The 26200-nt window shown below is 29.3% G+C and overlaps 1 protein-coding gene across 1 annotated transcript in view; it reads right to left on the bottom strand.

Annotated features, from left to right (window-relative positions):
- The window catches only part of LOC123295199 (Down syndrome cell adhesion molecule-like protein Dscam2), a 193479-nt gene extending 170544 nt beyond the window's left edge, over positions 1–22935 (bottom strand). Inside the window, 1 exon segment of the mRNA XM_044876449.1 lies at positions 22629–22935. Coding sequence (XP_044732384.1) covers positions 22629–22908 — 280 coding nt within the window. The 5' untranslated portion in view covers positions 22909–22935.
- Positions 22936–26200: the final 3265 nt, after the last annotated feature.

Genomic DNA, 26200 nt, shown 5'->3' with positions numbered 1-26200 from the left:
CATTTCTTGATAAATTTGTTTTTCCACCAATGAATATTTAAGAGCATTCTTAAAAAATTAAAAAGTTTCACTCCAATCAAAGAATAATTTAACGCCAATCTAAAACGTGTATAGAACGGCCTTAAGTAATATTATACTACACATGTAAGGAGCAAAAGTAATAAATTTCTCAGATTTCATGTTCTCTGTCGCCCGAAGCGAAGCGGGGCATCCTTCTTTTACGGTCCTTAATTACGAAAAATACTTTCTTATTACACCCATAGTATAAAATCAATATCCTCTCGAAATTTCGATAAATAGCGATTTAGGCTAGGCGTTGATATACCAGTCGGAACATTGCTTTTTCCCCCTCCAAATTATTTCTCCCCTTTGAAATGTTGCTGATTTTAAACAATATATAAAAGAAAATTTGATGAATTTCTTTAAACTTCATGTTTAACATTTTTTAGGTATTTTCAAGACGAAATAATAGTATCGATAAGCATACCTCCTTATTCGATTGTGGACTTTTATAAACAGTAAAAGACTACAAACAAAAAGATATACACTTATTTAATTTTAAAACATATTTTAAAACAAATTTTAATTAAAAATTCTTTAGCTGCATTGAAAATGGACACCATATAAACAGAAGAATCTGTGTTTTCACCATGTATTTCAAAAGTATTTACCACAGTTTTAAGAATAGAGTAAATCATTTATCTCAAATTAACTAGTTATATTATAGCCATTTCCGAAGGATATGGAGCAATTGCTTTTGTACTGATGATGAAATTTTTCTTCAAATGTCCATCGAGCCTACCTAATACATGCATACAAAATTTTGAAATATAAGTTTTTTTGTATTTTTTGATCAGTTTTAAGCAAAAAAGTACTCGTATCATTTTTTTCTCTAGGCGCTGAGTTTTCGAATTAAAAAATGCAATATTGGATTTTAAGAAAAATGTGTTATTTTTTCAATTTGTTATGAAATTCGCTTAACTAACGCAGCTCCTGCGCTATGATTTTTTTCCTTTGAGGTCAGCAAAATCGATATTGGTAAATATTAGACAGAAAATTATCAGTCAGTATTGATGGTCAAGAAAGGAATATACATTCAAAATCAAACTAAACCATTCATTCGAATTTTAATTTCTCTTTACGAAGTTTTAATGAAAAATTTAATTGAAAGCTAATTTTTTCGCTTCTACTTGTTTCCGATTTGGGCTTGAATCATATTTATAAAACTTCTTATTCATTATAAATATTATCGAAGAAAATAAATGAGAACTCTAGGATATTCCGCAATAAATTTCGATTTTTGCTCTAATTTCCTATATCAGTTTATTTGTATTTTATAAATACGTATTTTGACTACCAAGTAATCATCATCAGTATGAATTAGCTAATCGTAATAACTCTTATTATGTATGTTACTCGATGCTAATTTGGTGGCGGACTGCATGTGTAGCCATAGAATTGACAAATAGAACCTAAACCTCCTAAAAACAGTACCCAATCCTTGCGAATAGATGCTTTCATAAGCGTCTACATTCAAAAACTGGGTAATGAAACAATGAACTTGGACAAGGTACCTATTCCAAATTCGGATTTAATAAAAATTGCAAAATTAAGGTTGAATTTCTAAAATTGTTAATACGTTGTGAAAATAAAAGATTATCCACTTTCATACTTTGTTTATAATTTTTAATTTAAGCTTGCTTTTAAACGTCAATATTTAAACGTAAAAAAATACTCGAATAGGCTTTCGCACAAGTATCATGCTCATTAGCCAAGCACTAGTCAACTGAAGAAAGCTGATTGGCTGGCGTCACTGACACTGCAATTTGACAAATACTTTGAACAGTATAAATTGTAGGTACCCGAAAATATCATTGTACAGTCCGCCACCAAATTAACAATGAGTAACAAACATAATAAGAGTAATTACGATTAGATAATTCATACTGATGATGATTACTTGGTAGTCGAAATACGTATTTATAAAATACAATAAACTGATCTAGGGGCAAAAATCGAAATTTATTTCTTATTCAATGCTTCTTCTCCTTCAAAGATTTTTTAACAATTTGATATTCAGTCTGTATTTTCCGATCATTTTCCGATTTTACTACCTTTTGTATGTATATTTACATATTTTCATTGAATACAACAATAAACACTATATCGTTCCTTTTATAGTTTCAGTTCGTTGTATGTAATGCTGCTCATGCATGAGTTAGCTTCTAACGGTAGTATGTGTGAGTGTTTGAGGTTTCAAATGTTGGTAACATGTTGACAATTGTAAAAATTATAATAATATAAAAATGAATACATTCATATTTTTATTGTGGTTTTGTTCAAATTATTAAAATTGTGTAGACCGTACAATTTTATAATATTTTTGTTTGAAAAATATACATATTTTTGTTATACGGATTCTGTATAAATATTTGTATATTGAATATAAAATACCCAGTGATCTATTAAGGCTGAACAAGAACCAGTTTTAACATTCTTCTGGAGCCTTCTTTTTTCATAACAGAGGAAAGCAAAAACTTCCACTTGTTTAATTTTCCGAGAGCGCCATCTGAGTCAAACGGGGGTTACATACTTATTTTAGATATTTTCACCAAGAAAATTTTTAACCATCAAATTGTCAAAATAATAATTTAAAATGTCTGTAAACAATTTTTTTCTTTACTGTTCCAACAGTTTTTCTATTTAGCCTTAAACAAATGAAAACAAACAATTACCTGAGCGATTTGTTGTATACCCTGTATAGAAAGTGTTGAATGTCATTGCTTGCTTTATTTTTAATAAATTAGAAAATTTTAAAAAACCAAATTACGTATAAAAATGGCGCCCGAAAGGCCACTTTCTAGACTAGTTAAAGCACATTAACAGCTATTAAGTTAAGCTCGCGGATTAACAATGATGTTTCAAAACAAAAATTGAAAAAATGTTTCAAACAAAAGTTGTTTGTTTTTTTTATGTTTAAGGAACATTTTTTATAACTTTTTCTTCTCTCTCTAACGATTTACGAAACGCAACGGTTTGCAAGAAGACATTGTTCATTTACGAACTCAAATTCACTTTTAACGTCCTGAGCACGCTATAGAAACTTCAGCTTGATATCTCATCTTTCATTTTTGAGTTACCGTGGCGACAGGCGGACAAGTAGACAGATGGACTACTGGAAATGGATTACTTTGGTAATTTTTTGGACACCTATACCAAAATTTTGTTCGTATAATCAATATTCTCAGCAACCTTGGGGCTAAAATTAGTATACCTTGATTTATATATAATATATATTCAGGGTACAAAAACCGTTAACTAAAGTATCGAAATTTGAGGTTTAGAATAAAAATTCTTCAAAAGGTTAAGATTATTTTTGAGGCATAGAATCTGAATGTGGTACAAAAAGTTGGTAGTCCCATTTAAAAAATAAAAAACTAACTTGAAAGTCGTTGAAAATAAAACTAGACACATGTCTCTCCATTGACTAATTAAGAGTCCCGGATTTTACTACGTTATGATTTTCCAATCCATTTATGAAAAAATAATCTATTTTTACACACTGTTTTTGTCAAGCGTTATTAAACTTGGCTTTCTCATTCAATATTTGGAGCTATGCTAATGCGTAAATTGCAACAGGTTCCTAAAACCGCAAAACTAGTAGATTTTCTTCAATTAGTTTTGAAAATCATAGGGGATATCTAACATAATAAATGCCGTTTTTAATGAAATAGTTCATATAGCTCCACGCTTATTTTTATAGCTCCCATACACATTCAAATTTTTTTTTTTATAAAAAAGCAACGTATAAATGTTTAAAATGAAAAAAATAAAAGAAATTAAACATTTTTACAATATTTATTAGAATGTTAATAATGACATGGAGCTATATGACTGCTGATATTTGTAGCTTAGAGCTATGTCTCATGATAGTTGTAACTCATATTATTCATACATATCCCAACCATAATAAATAAAGTTTGTTGTCAGTTTACCACTTTAGTGAGAGCTATAAACACATATAGCGTACGTACGGTAGCGTGGGGTATATCATCAACATTCAAACATAATAATATGAATTACAGCTATGCAATGCATCATATAGCTCAGGCAGGGTTGGATTAACATTAAAAGCAAGCCTCGCATTAACTCATTAAGATGAGTCTAATAAAGTCTAATATCGTGGACATCTGTTTATTTCTTTTCTACATTGCCACGGAATTAATTCTGGCATCTAAACTGATTGTACGAATAACAGAAAAAAAAATACAGTTTTCAAAAGTATTTGCACAGTTAATTTTTGAATGAAAAACTAAAAAACGTATGTATATCAAATACGGATGCAATTGGAAATTCAGGTCATTATTGCCATAAATGAGCCAACTTTTCCCTCCGATAGCTTCATTGAAAGTGGGTGAAATATTAATTGCAAACTACAGGACATACGTGCATACATGTGACGTTAAATGTATGGTTATAAAGACGACGTACTGTTTTTCAATTATTACGCATTTCCTTACGGATGAGGAAATAATTAATTCTCATTTCAAAATCTAATGGAATGTGTTTCTTAGGTGCCAAATGTCATAAGAAACGCATGAGTTAGTGGTGCAAATATTTCTATTAGTTAATAAAAAATAAATTTTTAATTCAATGAAACGATCATGGTAAAGTTCACTTAAAAAATTAGTAAACAGGCAATTTGTATCACGTTAATTTTAAGTGTCTGTCAACTAATCGAAAACTATTACACATGTATAACGTATACGTGATTCAAGTTGCCTATTTATTAATTTTGTAAGTCAACTTTGACATTCATCGTTTCATTGAATTAACAATTATTTATTATTTAATAAATCATGTCTTACTAATGACATTGAACACTTAAAAATCACATTCCATTAGGTTTTAGCAAAATGCGAGCGATTCTTTCATTTTGCTTTATTTATAACATGTTTAACTGTACTATAAACAAAAGATAGTTGATCATCATAAAAATCGTAGTTTTTTTTTTTAAAAAAACTGTCTTTTGCAGGTAAGAAGGAAAAATATCGATTGACTTTTATAATGAAGTTTTTTCTTTTATTAGGAAGGGAATTTTCTTTTCTCTCTAGGACCAAAACGTTAAACTAACCCTAATTAAATGCTGTCCTGCTTGAACACTATATGTTATGTAAGTTATCTATACATGTAGAACATTAGTATTAAGAACAGTACTAAAAACTCTCATAGTTGATACATATACACACAACACACTACCAGTGATAGTAATAGTTACTAGTGGTAGTAAAACTCATATGAGAGCTATATATATTTCATATGACAGACATTCCTTTAGCTATATAGATAGTTGCTATATAATATAATAATAATAATAATCATAGTAATAACAATAATAATAATAATAATAATGATAATAACATACAATTATAATTCCTATTTACTATTCATATTACAGTGATTCAAAATCAGTGGTGTTTGTAAACAATTTTATAGGAATTATATTCAAAGACGTAGTAATGTAATGAGTATAAACAAATAGATATTAGCGGTTGCGAGTATTAGTCTTATTAGAGCGTATTCTCAAAAAACTGCGAAAAGGCCTTTGTGCAATATAAATTATAAAAGAGAAGGTGCAAGTTTTCTAATTTTATTTTTTTTCGAAAGCTTACTAAAAATTACCAAAAAATAATTTTTTTTAATGGGAATTTCGTCTTATTTTTTACACCCAAAATGATTTTTCTAAACTATAAATTCAAACGCCAGTGACGTTAACACATCGTTTAAACAACGCCACCGCACGGAAAAATGATAACATAACATGCAAAATGGTAGATGGTCTCTTTAATTAAACGTTTGTCATATATTTTTCCATTGTAACAAACTGAAAAATGTAAATCTAGCGTGATTCCGATTGGCTCATAGCCTCCACGAGTGTAAATACGCCACTACCTTTTTTTTCTTCAAAAATATAACTCTTTTTTATTAATAATTAATAACAAAATGGAATTATTAATTTAAAAAAAATTAAATAAATAAATTAAATATATTTTAAATGAATTATTCTTTCATTTATAAATGAATTTGTGGTTAAAAAAACAATTTCTCTATTGCCAATCAGTTTTACCGTTTCTAAGACCATACGATATGATTTTAATTATGGTCTAAGAAATTAATTTGATTGAATTTTATGATAAAAAAATGTATTTTTAATTTGACAGAAAGAAATTAGGTAGCTTTATTATCGCACGTCCTGCGTTAATTAACGCAACCGTTCTTAACAAGACGAATTTTACCCCTTATTTTTGTTCAATAAAGAAGGAAATATCCGAAATTCTACTGCCTTTAATTTAAACTCTCGGGAAATGTTACTGTAAACTGTATATATGAAGTATATCAAAGTATACCAAGTTTAGTGCCAAGTTTGTAACGCTTAAAAATATTGAAGCCATATATATATAAACAACATTTTGGTATAGTTTTCCTTAAAACCATGTAATAATTTCCTGCTGTCTGCCCGACCGTCATCGCGATAACTAAAACACAAAAGAGATATCATGGTTTTTATAGCGGGAATCAAAAATCCGTTGGGTCTAGGGTTCATTGGATCTATCTTGTAAATCGCTAGAGATAGAATTAGGTATACATGTATTGCATATATTTTAAATTTATATTTCACAAACCAAATTATATTACGTATGTGTTTGTTTATAGCATATATTATGTCCACTGAAGAAGTTTAAAGAAATATACACTTATTACTTGTGTAAGAGTGACTATCATAACTTGCGCAATGAACACTGTTTATACATGATATTTCAACTAGGTTAATTTAGTTAGTTGTTATACCATGCATATATGTAATATGCAAGGTATACTAAGTTTAGTCCCAAGTTTGTAACGCTTAAAAATATTGATGCTACGCACAAAATTTTGCAATAGGTGTTCATAGAATCACCTAATTAGTCTATTTCCGGTTGTCCGTCCGTCCATGGACACGATAACTCAAAAACGAAAAAAGATATCTGAAATTTTTACAGCGTACTCAGGACGTAAACAGTGAGGTCGAGTTCGTAAATGAGCATTATAGGTCAATTGGTACTTGGATCTGTTTGAAACGTTTTTTCGTAAACATCACTGTTTACCCGTGAGGGCGCCAATTAGGCGGAAATGTTATGGTATGTACTATACATGAATATCAGTTATGTATATGTCACATGTATGTATGTGTTATGTGATAAAGAAATCAACACTGACTATGCATGATATTTAAACAATTAATTTTTAGTTACTTAAAGTTATCTTGGATTTCTAGTTCATATAGTAAATAATTTTCACCGATTAAATTATTATGCACTTCATATATTTTCATATCTAGATATAATTTATTATAAATAAATTATAAATTATTATGACAAATATACATTTTATTTATGTATGTCTGTTACTACAAAACATTACATGTTTTGTCAGTCAAGTACTTCTACCTACATATATTTGTTGTAACTTTAAACTTACATTACTATTTCTAGATACACAAGAGGTTGGTAAAGTAAAAACTTCGTAAGTAAAATTATTCCATCATAAAAGCAGGTGTTTTGTTCATATAGTTACTATAGTAACGTATACATTACAAAATGAATGTAACATATACATTACAAATGTATGTAGAATAGTTGTAGGAATGTATGTTTGTTGCATTTCATTAATGGCTGTTTGGCTTCATAATGAGAGAAGACTGAGTTTGAATGGAAAAGAGGTGTAATTATATTATCATTTGAAAATGATACAGGTATTTCATTTCAGACATACAGTGAACTCGATTCGCGAAGAAATTTATCTGAGGAGGTTTTAAAAATCTGGTGTGCTTGACGCAAAATGCCTATATCCCGTCAGTACTCGCGTTATGAGCATTTTGCTTACGCTCGATTTAAAACCTAAATAACTTTTATTTTTCAAATGGTAAATGTGGTTGAAACTTTTTCTCAAGCCCTTCAGACATTGTGATCTTTTCTTTTATTTAGTATTATCTTCGCATATTTTCGGGCCTGTTCGTGTACTTTCATAGTTCGAATGTTTCTTGTCTAGAAGATAGAAGACTTTCTGATGGTAATTGGTTATTACCGTAACCAAAATAATATGGATTTCATTGATCTTGTTTGAGATCAAAAAGAAATAAGAATAACCAGGTCGTTACAAACTCCATGTTAAATTCTGTTTTGCTAAAAAAAGATGCAAACAAAGCTTTGCTTTCTATACTCTTTGTTACATGAAAGACCTTTGATGAACTCAAAAAAGAGTCTCAATCCATTTTTCAGGACAGGGACCTCTCTATAAAGTATATAACATTTTGATGATTACTGATTTATACTAAAATATTATATTTGGTTTGTTTTATCACAGAAATTATTGTTTCAAACAAACAAAATATGTTAAGAATTTCTACAAACAATTGTTATAAATTACACTTTATTCTCTACGGGGGGATTAAAATGACCACTAACCAAAAAATTTTGATGGATTCGAATTAATTTTCGAATAAATATTATAAATTACATTTATTTGTATGAACTTTTTTGTTTTGTAAATATATATACATATAAAACCGTAAAGCTTATTTATTAAATGAATTTTCACAAAAAAAAAGGAGAGATACAGTTTGCAGAAGTGTTTAGTATCATAAAAATCACGTCATGTGAAAGAATTATATTTTTATGATTCGAGTTTGTTGTGTTTTATTTGGATGAAAGATAACTGCAGTGTAGAATGCTTTAGTTATAGAACTGTATGCTAGTAAAATTGCTAACTGTAAAAACATATACAGTGTGTCAACTAAACTGAAAAATGTCAAGAGATCATACATATAATACCTTAGAAAACAATTATAATTAATTACTACGAAGAAAAAAATTTAAATGAAGAAAACCTTTTTAAGGGGGCAAGCTTTTATTGAACTAATAAGTTAAAAATAATTATTTCTATGAGTCACTAATACATGAGTGTTTTTAAAAGAGGCGTTCAATTCAAAATATCGAGGATTATTCGAAGAGCCTTAATCTTTGAAAGTTATACGAGCACAATGGAAAGTATTCATAATTCACTTGAAAGTATATATTTCACCATCAAAATTGAGAATATATATTATTATACCATGTATATATGAAATATACATAGTATATTAAGTTTAGTCCCAAGTTTGTAACGCTTAAAAAAAATGATGCTAGGAAAAAAATTTTGTCATAGGTGTTCATAAAATCACCTAATTAGTCCATTTCCGGTTGTCCGTCCGTCCGTCTGTGGACACGATAACTAAAAAACGAAAAAAGATATTGAGCTGAAATTTTTACAGCGTACTCAGGACGTAAAAAGTGAGGTCAAGTTCGTAAATGAGCACCATAGGTCAATTGGGTCTTGGGCCCGTAGGACCCATCTTGTAAACCATTAGAGATAGAACAAAAGTTTGAATGTAAAAAATGTTCCTTATCAAAAATTAAACAACTTTTGTTTGAAACATTTTTTCGTAAACATCACTGTTCACCCGTGAGGGCGCCAATTAGCGGAAATTTTATAATATGTATTATATAAGAATATCAGTTATGTATACGTGTCACATGTTTGTATGTGTAATGTGAGAAAGAAATCAACACTGACTATGCATGGTATTTCAACAATTAACTCAGTCAATTGTTTGTTTTCACTTGTTTTTAATTTGTGTCTCCACTTCCGTGCCTACACAAACTTAATTAGTCGGGCATAACGGTTTTTTTTTTCGGGCATAACGGTTAAGGACAGTAAAAGATGTTAAAAATAAAAAAAAGCGCTCGCATTTTGCTAATACCTCATGAAACGTGTTTCTTAGGTCTCAAATATCATTAGTGAGACATGATTTAATGGTTGCAAATGTTTTTATTTGTTAATAAACAATAAATTGTTAACTCAATGGAACATTAATAATAATACATGTATAATAGTTTTCGATTATTTGACAAGCACTTAACATTTATATCATACAAGTTGCCTAATTACTAATTTTTTGAGCGAACTTTAACATTGATCGTTTCATTGAATTAAAAATTTATTTTTTATTAACAAATAGACTAGTTACTAGAATAGAATAGTTACTAATGATATTTTACGAGAAAGAAACAAATTCCATGAGGTTTTAACAAAATGTGAGCGGTTTCTTTCATTTTCCATTATTAGCCGATTTTTGTAACATCTTTTACTGCCATAGCAAGAAAACAGCCATAATTAACACTAGGTATATGTTTTTATATATACACATTTCAAATAGTTGTATATAAAACAGCATATTTATTGTAAATAAAATCAGTATTTTATGCCATATGCATTTGTACTCAGTCACACATAAGTATATAAAGTTACCTACTAGTAGGTAGATTGTAATGGGTAACTGCTATACCTACCTCAACATCTCTTTGTCCACGCTTCTATAGCAGTAAAAATACGTCATAAAACATCACATATAGAAGTCAATAAATATGATAATAAAATATTTTAAGAATCAATGAATTGTTATTTCATCGATATCTTTTGAGTATTGTTCAGAGTAATAAACCGCTGTCATAAAAATGCTAACCGAAGAATAAGCAACTCATGGCCATGCTTTTGTTACGAGATTTACTCTTGATTTAACTGGATAAGGCTTCCCTTCTTTGAGTCAATAGCTCGGTTCCCCACTAATTATTTTCTAGCATCACTTGCAGTATGTATTGGACAATCATTTAAACCGGTTGGAAATTTAATTGGCGGTTTTAAAGGACATGTTAAACAACTTTTTCCTTACGTAAATTGATAAAATTGATAACCAAAGACTACTTTTTCAGAGAGCTTCCGAAAATTTTGCAGTATGCGACAAACTGAACTAATGAACATTGAGAAAAACGAATCCTTAAAATTTGCAATTTTCAAGATTTTGTGAAACTCTGCTTTGCAGATTATGATTTTTTCATTTATAATTATTTAATCATCTTCCTAATTAAATATGGTTGTCTGATTTTAAGTTTACAACGGAAATAAAAATTTTCCAGGCTTCTATTGTTGACTGACATTTTTTTTTTAAATTTTGATATATTATAGCTTTCCGATTCTCGCCCACCGCCTAGAGGCTATCCCACTTAGTTTCGGATTTCCTATCCGGCAATCCCAATGTCTCTCGGTATTTTATATACTAAGCATGATCTTAGCAAAAAATTTAAAGACCTCTGGCTCTAGACCACGTTTATTAACGCCGTTAAAAAACTCTCAAAAAATTCTCGGTTTTCACACCTTTCAATTGACTTTCTTCGGATTTTGGTCTTGTAATAAAAATGGAACAAAAAAATATTTGTTGAAAATAACACTCCGCCAGTTATTTTCCTAATAAAATTGAAGAATGTCATTTTAATTTGCCAGACTTAAATTCGATTGCTTAACTTTCGCGCATCCAGCGTCCCATTCTCAGGTACAAAACTTATTTCATCCCCACCTAATTTCATTAAAGAAAGAAGCATTCGAAAATTAGTTGAATCGATTACTGCCCTGATGTGGGAGCTTGAACTATCAGATGCATATAAAACTAGCAAGCTATTTTAACTATTTGCATTCGCAGCCAAGGTACGTTCGTTTGCTTTGTCAAATGTATAATAATTTCGCTCTTTGAAATCATATTTTCTGTCAACATATTATTACTATACACAAACAGTTATTATATACATATATTTGAATTGCATATCAACATATCATATTCCTGTATTCCTGTAGGAATGATTCTCCTATTCGTTTGGTTGACAACGACTTGTTACCTATCTACCTACGTGAAAGTTATATACTTTGTATGAATGCTGTGTGCATGGATATATCTGACATGCGTTTGAAAAACTGTTTTTTTTTTCTGAATGACATATAATTAACTTTTTATATTTGATGCATTTTAAATCTTTTTTATTCGAATTGAGGGATATTGTTTTTGCATATTTAAATACCAAATTTAACAATTAAAAGTGTTAGTTACTCAAATATCATGAATATGCCAACGTATATATCATTGCTCATACTTTCTGTGCAAGTTGAAAAAGTATTGTAGTGAATTGAATTCATATCGAAAAACGCTACCCATAAAATATTTCAGGTTGCATCTCAAAATTCATTAGATTCCGTCAAAATAAAATAGATTTTGTATCTTCGGACCAAAGTTATCTAATATACGTCCCGACAAAAATTTAATAGGGTTTTTCGAAATTTTCGTAAGTACCTCTTATGAAAATTGAGAAAATTAAATACAAATAACACCAATTGACGATTAAACAACAAATTTCTTTACGCAGAACGAATAGATTTCCTTCAATTTAAACTCTAACATTATTTATAAATTCGAAAACAATTTTATATTTCTCTTACCTATAAATCTCTGAATATAAGAAAATTTTAATCCGAAAAATACAAGAATCGGTTTCCTCTGATCTTTTGAAGGTTTCTGATTATAGCCGTGTATGGTGTTTAAAGATTATTAGTTCGAATTCATTACTATCTTGAAAATCATTTGTCTCAGAGTTATATGAATGCGGTTTATAGAATTTTTACTTCAAAATTACCTCTTAAGGTAGTACTATCGGTAATACACTTTGTAATCAGAATTTAATGAAATTTGGCATAGTTGTCCATTATTATATCATAATTAACCAGTAACATTTTTAGGGGCCTTCAGAGAAATGAAAATCTGAACGTTCAGTTTTCTGAAATAAAATAAAATCTGCGATATCCCATAAGGATCAATGTTAAAATATCTTTAAAATATCTTTTTTGCAGATCTCCGAAGGCCCCTAAAAATTTAACTGGTTAATTATGATATAATAATGGATAACTATGTCAAGTTTCATTAAATTCTGAATCCAAAGTCTATTGCCGATAGTACTACCTTAATACTACCTTAAGCTACGAATTTTACTGAAATTTGAAATAAAATTTCAGTATGATTTTTTTGGGTTTTAATAAGGGATGTTTTCTTAAAAAAGTTGCAAAAGGTTAGGAAAAAATTTATAATTGTATCTGAGAACATATATATTATGCAAATGCGATAGGTAGTTTTAAATCCATGAAATTTCTTAATATATTGCAATCGCGGAATAACTACCTTACACTATTTTTTACTCAATTTCTTTTACAAATTCAACAAATAGAGAGGAATGAACGTATAAATTAAATTATTAAAAAAGCATCTTTCCCCCAGACTTACTGAAAACTAATTTTTCACACATTAAATACAAAAAAAAGGCAAATTCCAATTTTTCGTCACGACAACAACGACTATAAAAAAAGGTAAAAAATCATATAATTTTATGCTCCCAATCATATCAGCCAAGCGTAACTCTGGGTATATGAGATATAATAATAATAATGCTATCTATCTCTGGGGTAGTAAAAGATAGCGGTTATAACATATCACGGCTGAATTATATACAAAACCCATGTATAGGACGGCTTGTAGCACAATAGAGAAAGGTTTTTGAGTATTATGCGTTGACAAATCAGAAATTAGTCAAAAAATTTGTCTAAAGCTAAATGGTTAAACAAAAATCTTGACAAGAATGAGTCCCGACTGTTCAAGTCGCTTTGTAAACTGTTGGATTGTTTTTTTCTTTTCAGTTTATATTTAACTCAGTCGGGTTTTTTGATTTTTGAAATAATTTTTTAATTTTCACCGACTAGTTTTGGAGAAATCTATGAAAACATATCATCCATCTACCGTTTTACCATAAAAACAATGTTAAATATGCCTACTTTTAAAGTCATTTATTTATTTAAATAATTTGGCAACTCTCCCTAAAATTTTCTGAATTGATTTAGACTTAGTCTAGCTTCATATAAAGAAAATAAGTTTAATACACACAAATAAAGTTTGTGAATCGAGTGGCAGCCCTGTATTGTAACAACACCTGCATCTGTGTAAACATCCCTCATTTATACGGTCCACTGATATTTTAGGTACTTTGGTTTACTATACGACCAGGGAGAGGGAATATTAAGTAGAATGGTGGTTAGTAAGTCCTTCTTTGCATTCAATTCGTAAATGGAAAAATGTAACCATTTTTCGCAACACCATTCTTAATAATATTAAATTTATATTTACATTTTATGCATGTAATATGAGAAATTTTTCCAACTTCCTGCGTATACAGGCTGTGTATCAGGTCGCCTGACAACGATAGAAAATATTACACTAGAACTCTTGTTTCTGCAGCTAATTTTTTACGATTTGGATACCGATAAGAATTTTACATTGCAACCAATCTTAAGCACATTTTGAATAAAGGTTTTTTGACTGATATTTTGCTATAAAGGTTTCCGCATTCGTGATTCAAAACGATTTAGATTTCTGTGTTTCAAATTCTATGCCTCACGTGATACACACACAGTTTCTCAAATTCTATACCTCGCTTTTGCATCGTATGGAGCCATTTCTTTTTGAGATTGGGCCGTGAAAATTTAAGCTTTAATAAGTATTGCATTTTTTTTACCCGACTGCGCCAGAAGGTGGGATATATTTTTCGAGTGTATGTATGTATGATGAATTTTAGCTAAAGATGTGTTGTTACATTCGAACCTTGTTATGAGAGTGACACTAGCTAAATAAAAATTATAAAAATTACCAAAATGATGAAAAAACCCGACTATTATTATTGAGAAGACTTGAATCGGTCGAGATTTTAAATGGGTCCCTGCAGCTTAAAATCGCTAAGTAAACTACTGGATTGATTTTTTTTCTTATCAGTTTTATTTGACGCAGTCGGGTTTTTTTTTGATTTTTTTATATTTATTTTGGAATGTGATATTTTAAAAATGATTCGTAATCGAATTTAAAGGTAGAACATACGCAATGGGTTTTCTTTTCCCTACAAAAATGGCTGTGAATAAGTATTTCTCGTTCTTGTTTTTAATGTTCAAATTTCGATTTAACAAAAGCGTCCATAGACCCTTACTTGTAAAAAAAAACCAAAATAAAAAGCGATGTTGAATAATAAGAATAATAAAAAAGTGAATAGGCTTTGTTTGAAAGTCAACCTATAAAAAAAAAGTATCATGTGAAGCCAAAATTTTTATTTTTTTATATCAGGAATAAAATGGTACATTAAGCAGAATACTGTCATGTCATAATAATATTATTAAAAAAAAGTTCGTATAATTCGTACTCTTCTCCTATGTTGTATCTTTACTAATAAGGATGACACACATATGGGCTCTTGTTTGTATTTGTTATGTCCTGCAATATTATGCTTTTCCTCTATATTCTTATCAGAAAATGTTCGAAGTTGATTTTTTTTTACTAGGATATTGTATCTAAAACATTGCCATTAATTTTTAAAATAGGCTTTAGAGTAAAATAAAAATTGTAAGCGTTTTACTTGAATGTTTATGTTCATATCAATCAATCAATGAAGTACCATGTTTGATTAAAAAACGTTGGTGAACATTGCATTCATGGAAATATTTGATATGTTTAATTTTTAGCTTTTAAGATAACTATGACGTTTTCTTCTTCTCGTCAAAGATCCAAAAATTTTCCTGTAAGGATATCATATTCTAAGCACTTTTTTATAATAATATAACCCAAGAAAGTGAGCTGACGCAATCTTAAAGTCTTTATTAGTTCACGGCCTACACCCGCTCTTGTAGAACAAGTTGATTTGTTGTTCGTTGGGTCCATGACATCCGCTGGGAGCGACGCAGGAACGCCATTTCTGTCGCAGCTAATAGTTTTTCAGCAGCAGTTGACACTGTTCATGTTTCACATGCATGTAATAAAACCGGCCAAACGTAGCATTTTAAAATACAAACTTCGGTTTTATTACTTATGTTTTTGTTTATTAATATTTGCTTATATTTATTAAATAATACCTTCGATAGAGCCACACGTTGTTTAGTCCTTAGATTCATTTTGAGGTTAAAGCTTGTTTGCAAATTATCATACATTTAGTCTTCTTTGCGTTAAATGTTCATATAACAAGTAAATATTTCTTGAGTCAGCGATCTAAATACTCAATTCTAGAAAAAAAGTATTTTCTTTACATAAAAATTTTCTTTTAACAATGCTACGAATATACTTTTTTGTAACTAGTTTTATCTTTTCTTACTTTGTAGTGAACATTGTAAAAACTTTCACTCCTACTAAGCCAAAACTTGTCAATTTTAACACTCTTATAATTTTTATTTGACGACTAATGAAATATTATGATGGGTTGTATTTTTCGTAAGGTTATGTTCTGTTTTTTTTTTTTTTGACTGGAATTGAAACCGTCAGTTGATGGTCTCTAAGGTATTTCGATACCAAAAAAATGAAAATGATCCAAAAAATTTGGAATTTTATTTATTAGTAGAAATTAACTATCAAAGTTTTTACAACGAACGCACAGTTCTTAGAGTTTTGGAATGATTTTAAAGCTTGAAACTTGAGGAATATTGATAAAAGGGCAAAACATTTTGAAAAGCATTCATTGGCTAAAAAACCAACATTTATTACGACTTCTTTTTATATCACCTACATGGTGTAATAATTAATTTATCGTAAATACTCCTGAAGTGACACACAGCATTTCAGTTTATTTGTAACACTGTCGTTTTGGTATCGAAACAACTTATTGCAGGCAATTGAAGTGTATTGGACCCCATACCGATTAAGGTACATAAAATTCACACTTAACTAATGTTTATTCTATAGAAAAATTGTATAATGTATATCACTTATCCCACTCAAGGGAATTCGTATTACATTAGTTTACTTTTTTTCCCCATTCGTATCGTAAATGGCACAAAATTCGTTCCGGTTAAATGTTATTTTCTAAAAATAATAAAATTGATAAACTCGATTAAGAGTTTTTTTTTTTATACTAAAAGCATACCTAATTTAGTTCGATTATTTCGAAATCATTTTCCAAAAAGTAGAATAATTGTATATGAGTGTTCTATAGCTGGAAACTGATTTCGTTAAATTCCTGATAAGAAGTTACTGCTTCATGAAACCTCCAAATAGATATGAAATCACACACTTGAGGTTTAATCGCAATTTTCAAAAAAAAGCAGGGAATCCATATTTTTTGGGATAAAATTACCAAACATACCTAGCTTTATCAAATTCCAACACAAAATTTTGTTTGTAAGAAGTTCATTTACCGATTTGATACAGAAAAACATCTTGGATTGAACTCAGACAATCTTTTTTCAAGAATATTGTTCTTTGGCTAAGATATTATTAATTTTTCACTAGGAACTCTCCCCTAAGAGATCATATCTCTCTCCTCACTTTCCCCTAAGAGATCAAGTTTTGACGAAAATCGCATAAAACTGCTTTCAACCCCTAAAAAGCACCCCCATTTCGTTACCCAGCAAGATCTCGTGTCTAATTTTATTTATTTTTTTATTTGGTTATACCCTTCTTTATTTACTTCATTTTCCACAGGGTCTTTGCCTGCTATTAATTTTCTATAAAAAAAAGTAACCTCACTACGCTAATATGGCAGATTCGATTGTGTTTATTTGGTTTGCTGGAAGTTTTTCCATGCAACAACAATTTTCTTCAATATTGTTTTGTCTCGTTTCTCTAAGAGTATCTCTCAGAGTATGATAAAACTTTTTTAATAAATCAAATCTTTCCGAATTATTAAAAGGAATTAATACCTACTCTAACCTTTTGTAGGTAAATCTGTCTACCTTTTGTGTTTGTGAGAGAATCTCTTCTGCTTTCTTCGTAAAAGTTCCTTTTAATAAACAAGAAGTATTCAGAAATTTTCATCAAAACGAATTATCATATATTATTAATTAAAAGTTTTTTGGGTTTATGTAGAAAATATTTATATATATAATTGTTGTTGGATATACCGGGGTGTTAATTTTAACAGGGAATATTCATGAAATTTGGTTCAAATGTTTTTCTTCCGTAACTTTAATGACTGGAAATTTCAACTAAACCATTATTTTAGTAATTAATATCTTTTTAATTACTTAAAATTAATTAATAAAAGTACAAATTCAGTGAGGACATTTAAAAATTTCTTAAACGGAAATTAAAATTTTTAAACGGACGTGACATAATAGTACGGGCTTGTCAAATTTGTTGATATACTGTATGATATTAATTACTTACATTTTATATGGTATTTGATTAAATTAAACTATTCTACGGCTTTTTATTAGAAAACTTAATAATAACGAGTGTAAATTCTGTGTTGCAAATTCATTTTTTTTAAAGTGTAAATTATACATTGAACTGTCACCAATTGACAGATCACGTACTTATACGCCATCAACAGACAGCGCCAAAAAACTGCGGTTAAATACCTCAAAATTATAATGTATTTTTAATATTTTTTTTACACTAAAATACAGCATTTTTAAGCAGTATTTATATTTTTTACTTTGTTATAACGGTGTAAACAATGAATTAAAAAAAAAAAAAAATATGAATATTCCTTATTGGGTTCAATTACAATATCTCATTACAATATCGCATTTAAACATTTATGATATCGATTATATTTTAATCAGTTTTAATTGGCTATTAATTCACTGAAATAGATGCATTTATTGAGTGGAGGTGTATGAATTTCTAAGCAGAGCATAAAATTCGTTTTATTTTTAGCCTAATCGGGCAGGGATATAAAAGAATTCGCTTACAGAGAAGAAGAAACAACAACATATTCTAAGCTAAGAAAATGGAAGTATTTATCATGTGCAAAGCTTTGGAAAATAATTTTTTTGTGTTGAGTTGAGTATTCACCCTATTTCAAGTGACCCGGTAGTCTCTGCTTTTAAGCCGAGGTGGGTATCAGGCTAGTATAAAATATTTTCCAGATGTTTCATGCTTCACAATGTTAATAAAATTGTACTAAATGTTAAATCGAAATTCATAGACTCATTTAGTGAACTTAAATCCTGGAGGATTTAAATTTCTTTAAGTCATTTACTTTATTAAATGAATAATTAACTCACTATAGATTTGAAGAATAAGTTGAAGAATACCTAAACAAAATACGTATTGTTTTTGTTCGTTTTCAAAAAGTTTTAAAACGTGGATATAAAGAGTAAAGGTAGAGGAACCTAGGAGTATTTAACCGTTTTTGTTTTTAAACGTTTATAACAGAACAACAAAATTATACCTTAACTGTATACCTACAAGAATACAGTAAACAATATTATACCTTGAAATTGAATAAAGAAAATTTGCTCCGAAACAAAAGCTTTTCAATCAACCAGATATTTATGTTTTTCAATTATAAAGAGAAATTGAGCTCTAAAAAAAAAACTTTCATTAGAATAAGTAAAATATATGAGTATTGAGGCTTTTCAAAGAAAATTCTAAAACGCAAATTTTTATAATTTTTTCAAAGAGATAAATTGTACCAAGGATTTCTCGACCAGGATTTCTCAAGTTTCTCGAAACTTGAGAAATAATTTTGAAATTTAATCAAATATTAAACTTTTAGTTACCATAAATTGCCTTTATTAATTAACAAATTAGCAATAAACAATAAATTAAGCAAACTGTACTCATCGGCTGATCTGTTTAGAAACCAAAGAGTAGGGTAAGTACCTACTATATAAAATTATTGGGTCTCTTTCAGTTCCCAAATGAACGATAGTCTTTGGATAAATTAAAAATAATTAGTCAAATTAAATCAACAAAATTACTAGTACAAATTTAGAACTATAAAAACTTAAAACAAACATTTTGCTTTAAACAACTTAAACTAAAAATGTCTTTTCCTTTATATTTGTAAATTATTATGTTAATGACATCAAATTTTTAATTTGAGCCTATATTAGTATGCCAACTAAAATTCTACCAGCAGTAACCCACAAAACAATCAACAAAAAAATGAAATTTTTATTCAAACCTTTTACTTAAATAGCCTATCAAAAAATACAAGAGCATTAACATCATTATCTGATTGGCGGGTTCTTATTTTAGTGACAATGATTTCCGATAACGGAGAAACAGGTTAATTCTCCGTCGATGTTGGCTGAATAATCACTACAGCTTTGTAAGAGTAGGCGTTCCAGTAGACTCAAATCACTGAAATTATTTATTATTTTTCTAGTTATATGAATGGGACTGGTTTTGTCTGTATAGTTTCAGTTATCTGAATGGCCTTTTTAGGTAAAATTCAAATAATTTTGAGATCCTTTTCATTATCTTGCTTTGCGATATCCGAAATTTCCATTGAAATAGAACTTCAGTTTGGATATAATCTATAATCTACGTGTTTTTTTTTTTTTATTTACTTAGCCTACGGAATTGATTTCTCGAGTTCTCGAGGCATTAAGTTTTTTTTTATCATCTCTACTAAAGATAATTTTCTCGAGAATTCTCCAGCAGAAATCCTGCCCTTGATTAAATCTTGACATGTCTAGTAAATATTAATATTTTTGTTATTCCTGTACAAATAAGTTTTTGAAATTGAATTTTCTTTCGTATGAAATGGAAATGAGAAACGATATAAGTTATATTTTGTATATTTTCATATACGACGTATATATAAAATAAAGTATTTTTAGTGAGTTTCTCTCATTTACCAGATGGTGTCCTATACTTTTATACTTCATTCATACCTAGGTTAGGTTCCAACCATTCATTCAGTCTAGCTGTGCAATACAATCATATCTACTGGGTAGGTACCACCCAGGCAAGCATTTATGCATACCTTGGTAGATAGGTAGGTATGTGTATAGGTAGGTTACATACTCCATGGAGACTTATTTAAGTGAATTGATATACTTATGGTACAAGTACATTGAATGAATACATGAACGTGAAAGCGTTTATATCCATTCTTAACTTTCAGCCGACCCTAGTATCTCAGTTAAAGTGTAACCAATTCCATTTCCGGTATGATTGGGGTAGCGGGATTAATTATTGGCTTTAATGGGGTGGTGTAGGTATATACATGAAGGAGGTGTGCTCAGCCTCTCGAAATAATTGAGGAGCTGATAATGAAAAGTGGTAAAACACATATATGGTATCACAATGGGCCCTATGACCTGTAAAGTGTGTCTCCCGAGGACAGCCAATATAACCTAACCTAACCTATTTAAATGAAGCGCTTACAAATTGTAATATACATTAAGATATTTTCAGGATGGTATTTGCAGTTTCTATGTTAAGGCTAAGGTAAAATTTTTTAAATTTTATAATATAATTAAAAGGTGACTCGATTTCTATGCCTTCTAGTGTATTGTAATCATTACTCCAATTAAATAACATAAGTTACCTTTACTACTTATAACAACCTATGCACGTACTATAGTTTATAGTACGTGTGGGCTTTAAACAGATTTAGGGAAAGTTTGTTTTCATTTCAAATCGTTTCGTTGAGATCATAAAAAATCATTTCAATAATTTCGATTCTAATTAATTTTTTTAATATATTTTATTACTTTTGATCACGTAATAAAGTACTCGTACTTGATTTTTTTCTGACATTTTTAGAATATATAGGTTTTTTGTGACTGATTCTGCAACGCTTTTTAAGTAACAATAGTAAGTAACTGTTTAAATATTTTTCGAAATATTCGGAATATTAGTCCCATGTTAAAAGTTTAACGATAAATATGGATACTGTAGTCCATTGATACAGTTTTCTCGACATCGTGTCTCGTTTTCTAAATTCATTCAATTGATTGAGCTTTGATAAAACATTAATTTCAAGAATATTCGCACATAAAAAAGACACATTGTGTTCGTTTAAATAAGATCATGTAACTAAATAAATTTTGATTTTTGACCCTTTGAGTTCCTAGATCAATTTTTATATTTTATAAATGCGTATTTCGAGTATCAAGTAGTCAACATCAGTATAAATTAGCTAATCGTAATTGATCGTATTATGTACCTTACTCGCTGCTTATTTGGTGACGATCTGCACAATCATCGTTTCATGTATCTACAATTTATACTATTCTAAGTACCTGTCAAATTGTGGTGTCAGAGACGTCAGCCAATCAGCTTCGATCAGGTGACTAGTGCTTGGCCGATGAGCATGATCCTGATGGATTTTGTTTAGTTTACTCTCGATAAGTTTTTCGACTTATCAATCAATTAGTGTGTTAATTAGTTAAATATCCAATTTCATTACCACAATTCATCTCATTTTACGCATTTTGATAGTTGGCAAATCCAATTTCTTTCAATGTTGAATTGATCCAGATTAAAATATATAAAATCAATCAAAGAAACATAACTCTAATACTTCATAAGTTTCGTGCTAGAAACTTCGAAAATCAATTATTTAGCCACTAAATCGTATGCTTAATTCGTAGAATGGATCGAAGGCTGCAAAAAAATTTATTTTGCGGTCAGGACGAAATCCCCTTGGATCGAAGGGAAAAGAACGATCTGCTTGTACATGATAATACTTTCATGTATCCTGTAAGAAAGGCATTTTTTCGGAGAACTCTATAAACGATATTTCTATAATGTTTGAGGTTAACTTTTTTATACATACAAATATGATTAATCATTCCGTCTACTGACTATGGTTACGATAAAACACTGTCGACAGTAAATATTTTTGACGATAAAACCGAAAATAAAAAACAACTCTTGTAAATAAAACATGGTAATAAATTTTGGTACATACCCGCTCGTACTTGAACATCACGACTCACAACACGTCCCACTGTATTCGATGCAACACATCGATACACCGTACTATGAATATCTTGACGATATGCCGCAGCTGCAAATGGTAATAATACTAAAGTACCATTACGTAATACACGACGAATGCCAGAAACATCACCCACGGATGTACCATCCACTGATAACCAATCAATGGACGGTTGTGGACTACCGGATGCTGAACAATCCAGCCAACCACCACTTGAATTAGAGAATTCCAATCGTGTTGGTGGTTCCATTACGAAACTGGGACCACGTAAATGAGAATCGAATGCATTTGTGTGGAAAATGATGTTCGTTAAAACACCTGCAAAAAAAAAAAAACCAAAATTAGTTCATTTAATATCAAACAAAATTTGCGGTTTTTAATCCCCAAACTAAAAAAAAAATGGGTGTTATAAGTTTAACCGCTATGTGTGAAAAGATGTAGTTCCTAGAATCAAAATTCACATTTATTTGTTTTTGAAACCCGTTTAAAAAAAATGGAAATTTTCATTTGAAGTTTGTTCGAAGACAAAAATATATTGACAACCATTTTTCCAATCTATCTTTATTCTGAAACAAAAACTTCATAACGATTCAAGGGTCACTCATCTTAGTAAAAAAAGGAATCAACCTCGGAATCTAACGAAATAAGCTGAATATTAGTACAAACCATTATTTTGAAGCACAATCTTGCACTGTTTTCGAAACAGAGCAGAAAAACGAAGCCATATTTTGGGAATACATCATACTTGTGAAAAATCGGGTATCCTACGAAAATGATTTGATTGCTGCTGAAGAAAAATACACATCACCAAGCCAATACATATCCAATAAGAAATGTTCACCAAGCCGAAAACGATACATAAGCCATGAAAGAAATTTATAGGTATATAGAAGATTATGAAGTATAATAGACTGGGATTCACGATTGCCCCTGCAGTAACGTACGTATATCTGAGCGCTCCATTTTCTGCACCCTCTATTTAAAAAATGGTACAACGTCTAAGAAAGATTTCAGACGAAATTTATAGAAAATTTTATCCTCTAAAACTTTTATTATAGTCTAGTCTATCTATTTTGAGCACAATGTTAAATTTTCGTAACCGAGATAGAGCAATCCAATATATGTAAAAAGTAGGAAATTTTCCGTAGAATTCAATGCACTATATTTTTAACACTTTTAAAGTGCGGGACCACATTCAAAATGGCTGCCAAAGTTGGTGAAAAACAGTTTTTTTAGGTTTTTATAATAAATACGCATTGTATCAAAAAAATTCTTTGGGATCGATTTACCCCAGTGTGATGTCAAAAAATTATTAAAAAGAAAAAATTGTTAAAAATTGCATTTTTTTGAAACACCCGTATCTCTTTGAAGAAAATATATTTTTAAACGACCTTTAGTGAAAAGCTAGTCCTAATTTGCCCAAGAACAGTGTTTTTGCAAATTTGAAAAAATATTGGAAATTTTGGGCAATTCGACAAAAAAATGTTTTTCTTTAAATTTCAATAGCATATACGCGTGCTTTTTATAAACGTTTCTGTGTTTAAAATTTTCTTCTTCAATAGTTGCCTGAATATGTGCGGATATTGCGCGTTTGATTAATTGATCGGTAAAATGCGAAATATCGGTCGAAAAATCGGTTGTGAAACATTTTAAAATGCTATATTAATTATTTCTTCAATTTTTTTATCTAGTATATTTGCTTCTGGTTGACATTTATATTATTAGTAAGGTCTTTATTAAAGATGTAGGTTTTTTTTCTTCACCAATTTTTTTAGGCATCTAGTAAAACTGTACTAGAAATTTTAAAATTGTTTCCAAACTACGCACAAAATCTTTTTTTTTTACGGTCATCCGGATGATGCTAGAGTACTAAGTCAGTAGAACGTATGCGTAGGCAATTGAAAAAAAACCCGCTCTTGAAACAGAATTTGAAACCTTTGAGACAACATTTGCACTATTAAAATAAACGTTTGTACAAGTATTCAGCTTATTCCGTAAGACTCCGTGAAAAAACCTTAAGATGATTCTACTACAGCATTTATAAGCTAATTAATCAACTTAACAATAACAATAATTATGCTTAAATGGTAGTAAATATAGAATATAATTCTTAGAAATATAAGAATAAATAAATGTTTATAAATTGTCGTCTACACTATCTACACATTTTCATATCTATTGCCTTGTCAGTAAATGAATAAACATCTGAATTGAATAAAATTAGAATTTAAATATATTTAATTATTCATTTAATAAAACGTTTAGATTCAAAGCTCCCTTCATTCATGCTCTCCTTTGGTATGAATAAAACTACTTCAGTACTTAACTATTTTCAACAAATTGCATTCAACATTATAATAATAATTGTCTTAATAATTGTAAAATTGTAAAGAAAATGTTTTTAATTATTTATAAAATAATCAACACTTGAAAAATAATTAAATATCATGAATGTTTAATTTAAAGAAGTTCTATCATAAAGCTGGAAACATAAAGTGATCTATTTCTAATAAGAAAGGTGTAAGACAAGGGGACACTTTATTTCCCAAACTATACAATGCTGTACTAGAAAGCATCTTTAAAAAATTTGACTTGGATGATTATGGCGTTATTATCAATGGCAGACGTCTGAGTCACTTGAGGTTCGCTGAAGATATAATAATAATGGAAGAAGATCCCAAGAAACTAGAGCAAATGATTCAAGCACTTGCTATAAAAAGTAGAGAGGTCGGCCTAGAAATGAACTCTGGTAAAACAAAATTGATAACTAACTCCACAATGGAAGACATAAAAAAAAGTAATTTTTGTAATTGGCCAAATGCTTCTCCAAAACCACACTTCGTAAGCTTCGATTTTTTTAGCTATACTATCGGATATAGTCTAAGTTTCATAACCGTATGTTTGAATCGACCACACACAAGTCCTTAAAAGTTATGTTAGTAGCATACTTTAATTTGTTTATCGGAATTTAAGATAAAAATAAAAATAGATGAAAAAAGATAAATAAAAATGTTTTCCTAAAAGTTTGCAATTTTACATAAAATAATTGTATTTATTTAAATAAGTAAGTAATACACAAATTCAACAGTTTTAAAAGATAACACTTATTTAATAAAATATTATTGTTATTTATTATTAATGTTTATTAAATGATTCAGCACTTTTATTTAGTATATTTTCAATTTTGTGTGTTTGAAAATAATATGCAAACATTGGCTGTTTATTTCTTTATCCACAAACAAAGATACATACACTGAAAAAAAATGTCAACCTCATCCCGAAGTTGGTCGTTTCATATTGAAATTTATACAAAATCTCTGGAGTTAAATAAACAAAATCATCACTTCCATGAAAACACTGATTTTAGTTTAAGGTAATGCATTTTTATTGATGGAAAATAAAATTGTACTTAGTTGGAATATTTAATTGTGTAAATGAAGCGAATAGACGAATTAAAAGAACATTTCTTTACGTTTGCTTTAAATATAAGATTTGCTTGCTACGAACACATACCTGTCATTTCTAGTTTATATGTGGTTGGC

This window comes from Chrysoperla carnea, chromosome 3 (genome assembly GCF_905475395.1).
Source record: "Chrysoperla carnea chromosome 3, inChrCarn1.1, whole genome shotgun sequence".
Taxonomy (NCBI): Eukaryota; Metazoa; Arthropoda; class Insecta; order Neuroptera; family Chrysopidae; genus Chrysoperla; species Chrysoperla carnea.
Note: the sequence above shows the minus strand (reverse complement) of the source record. Positions and strands in the feature narration are given on the sequence as shown.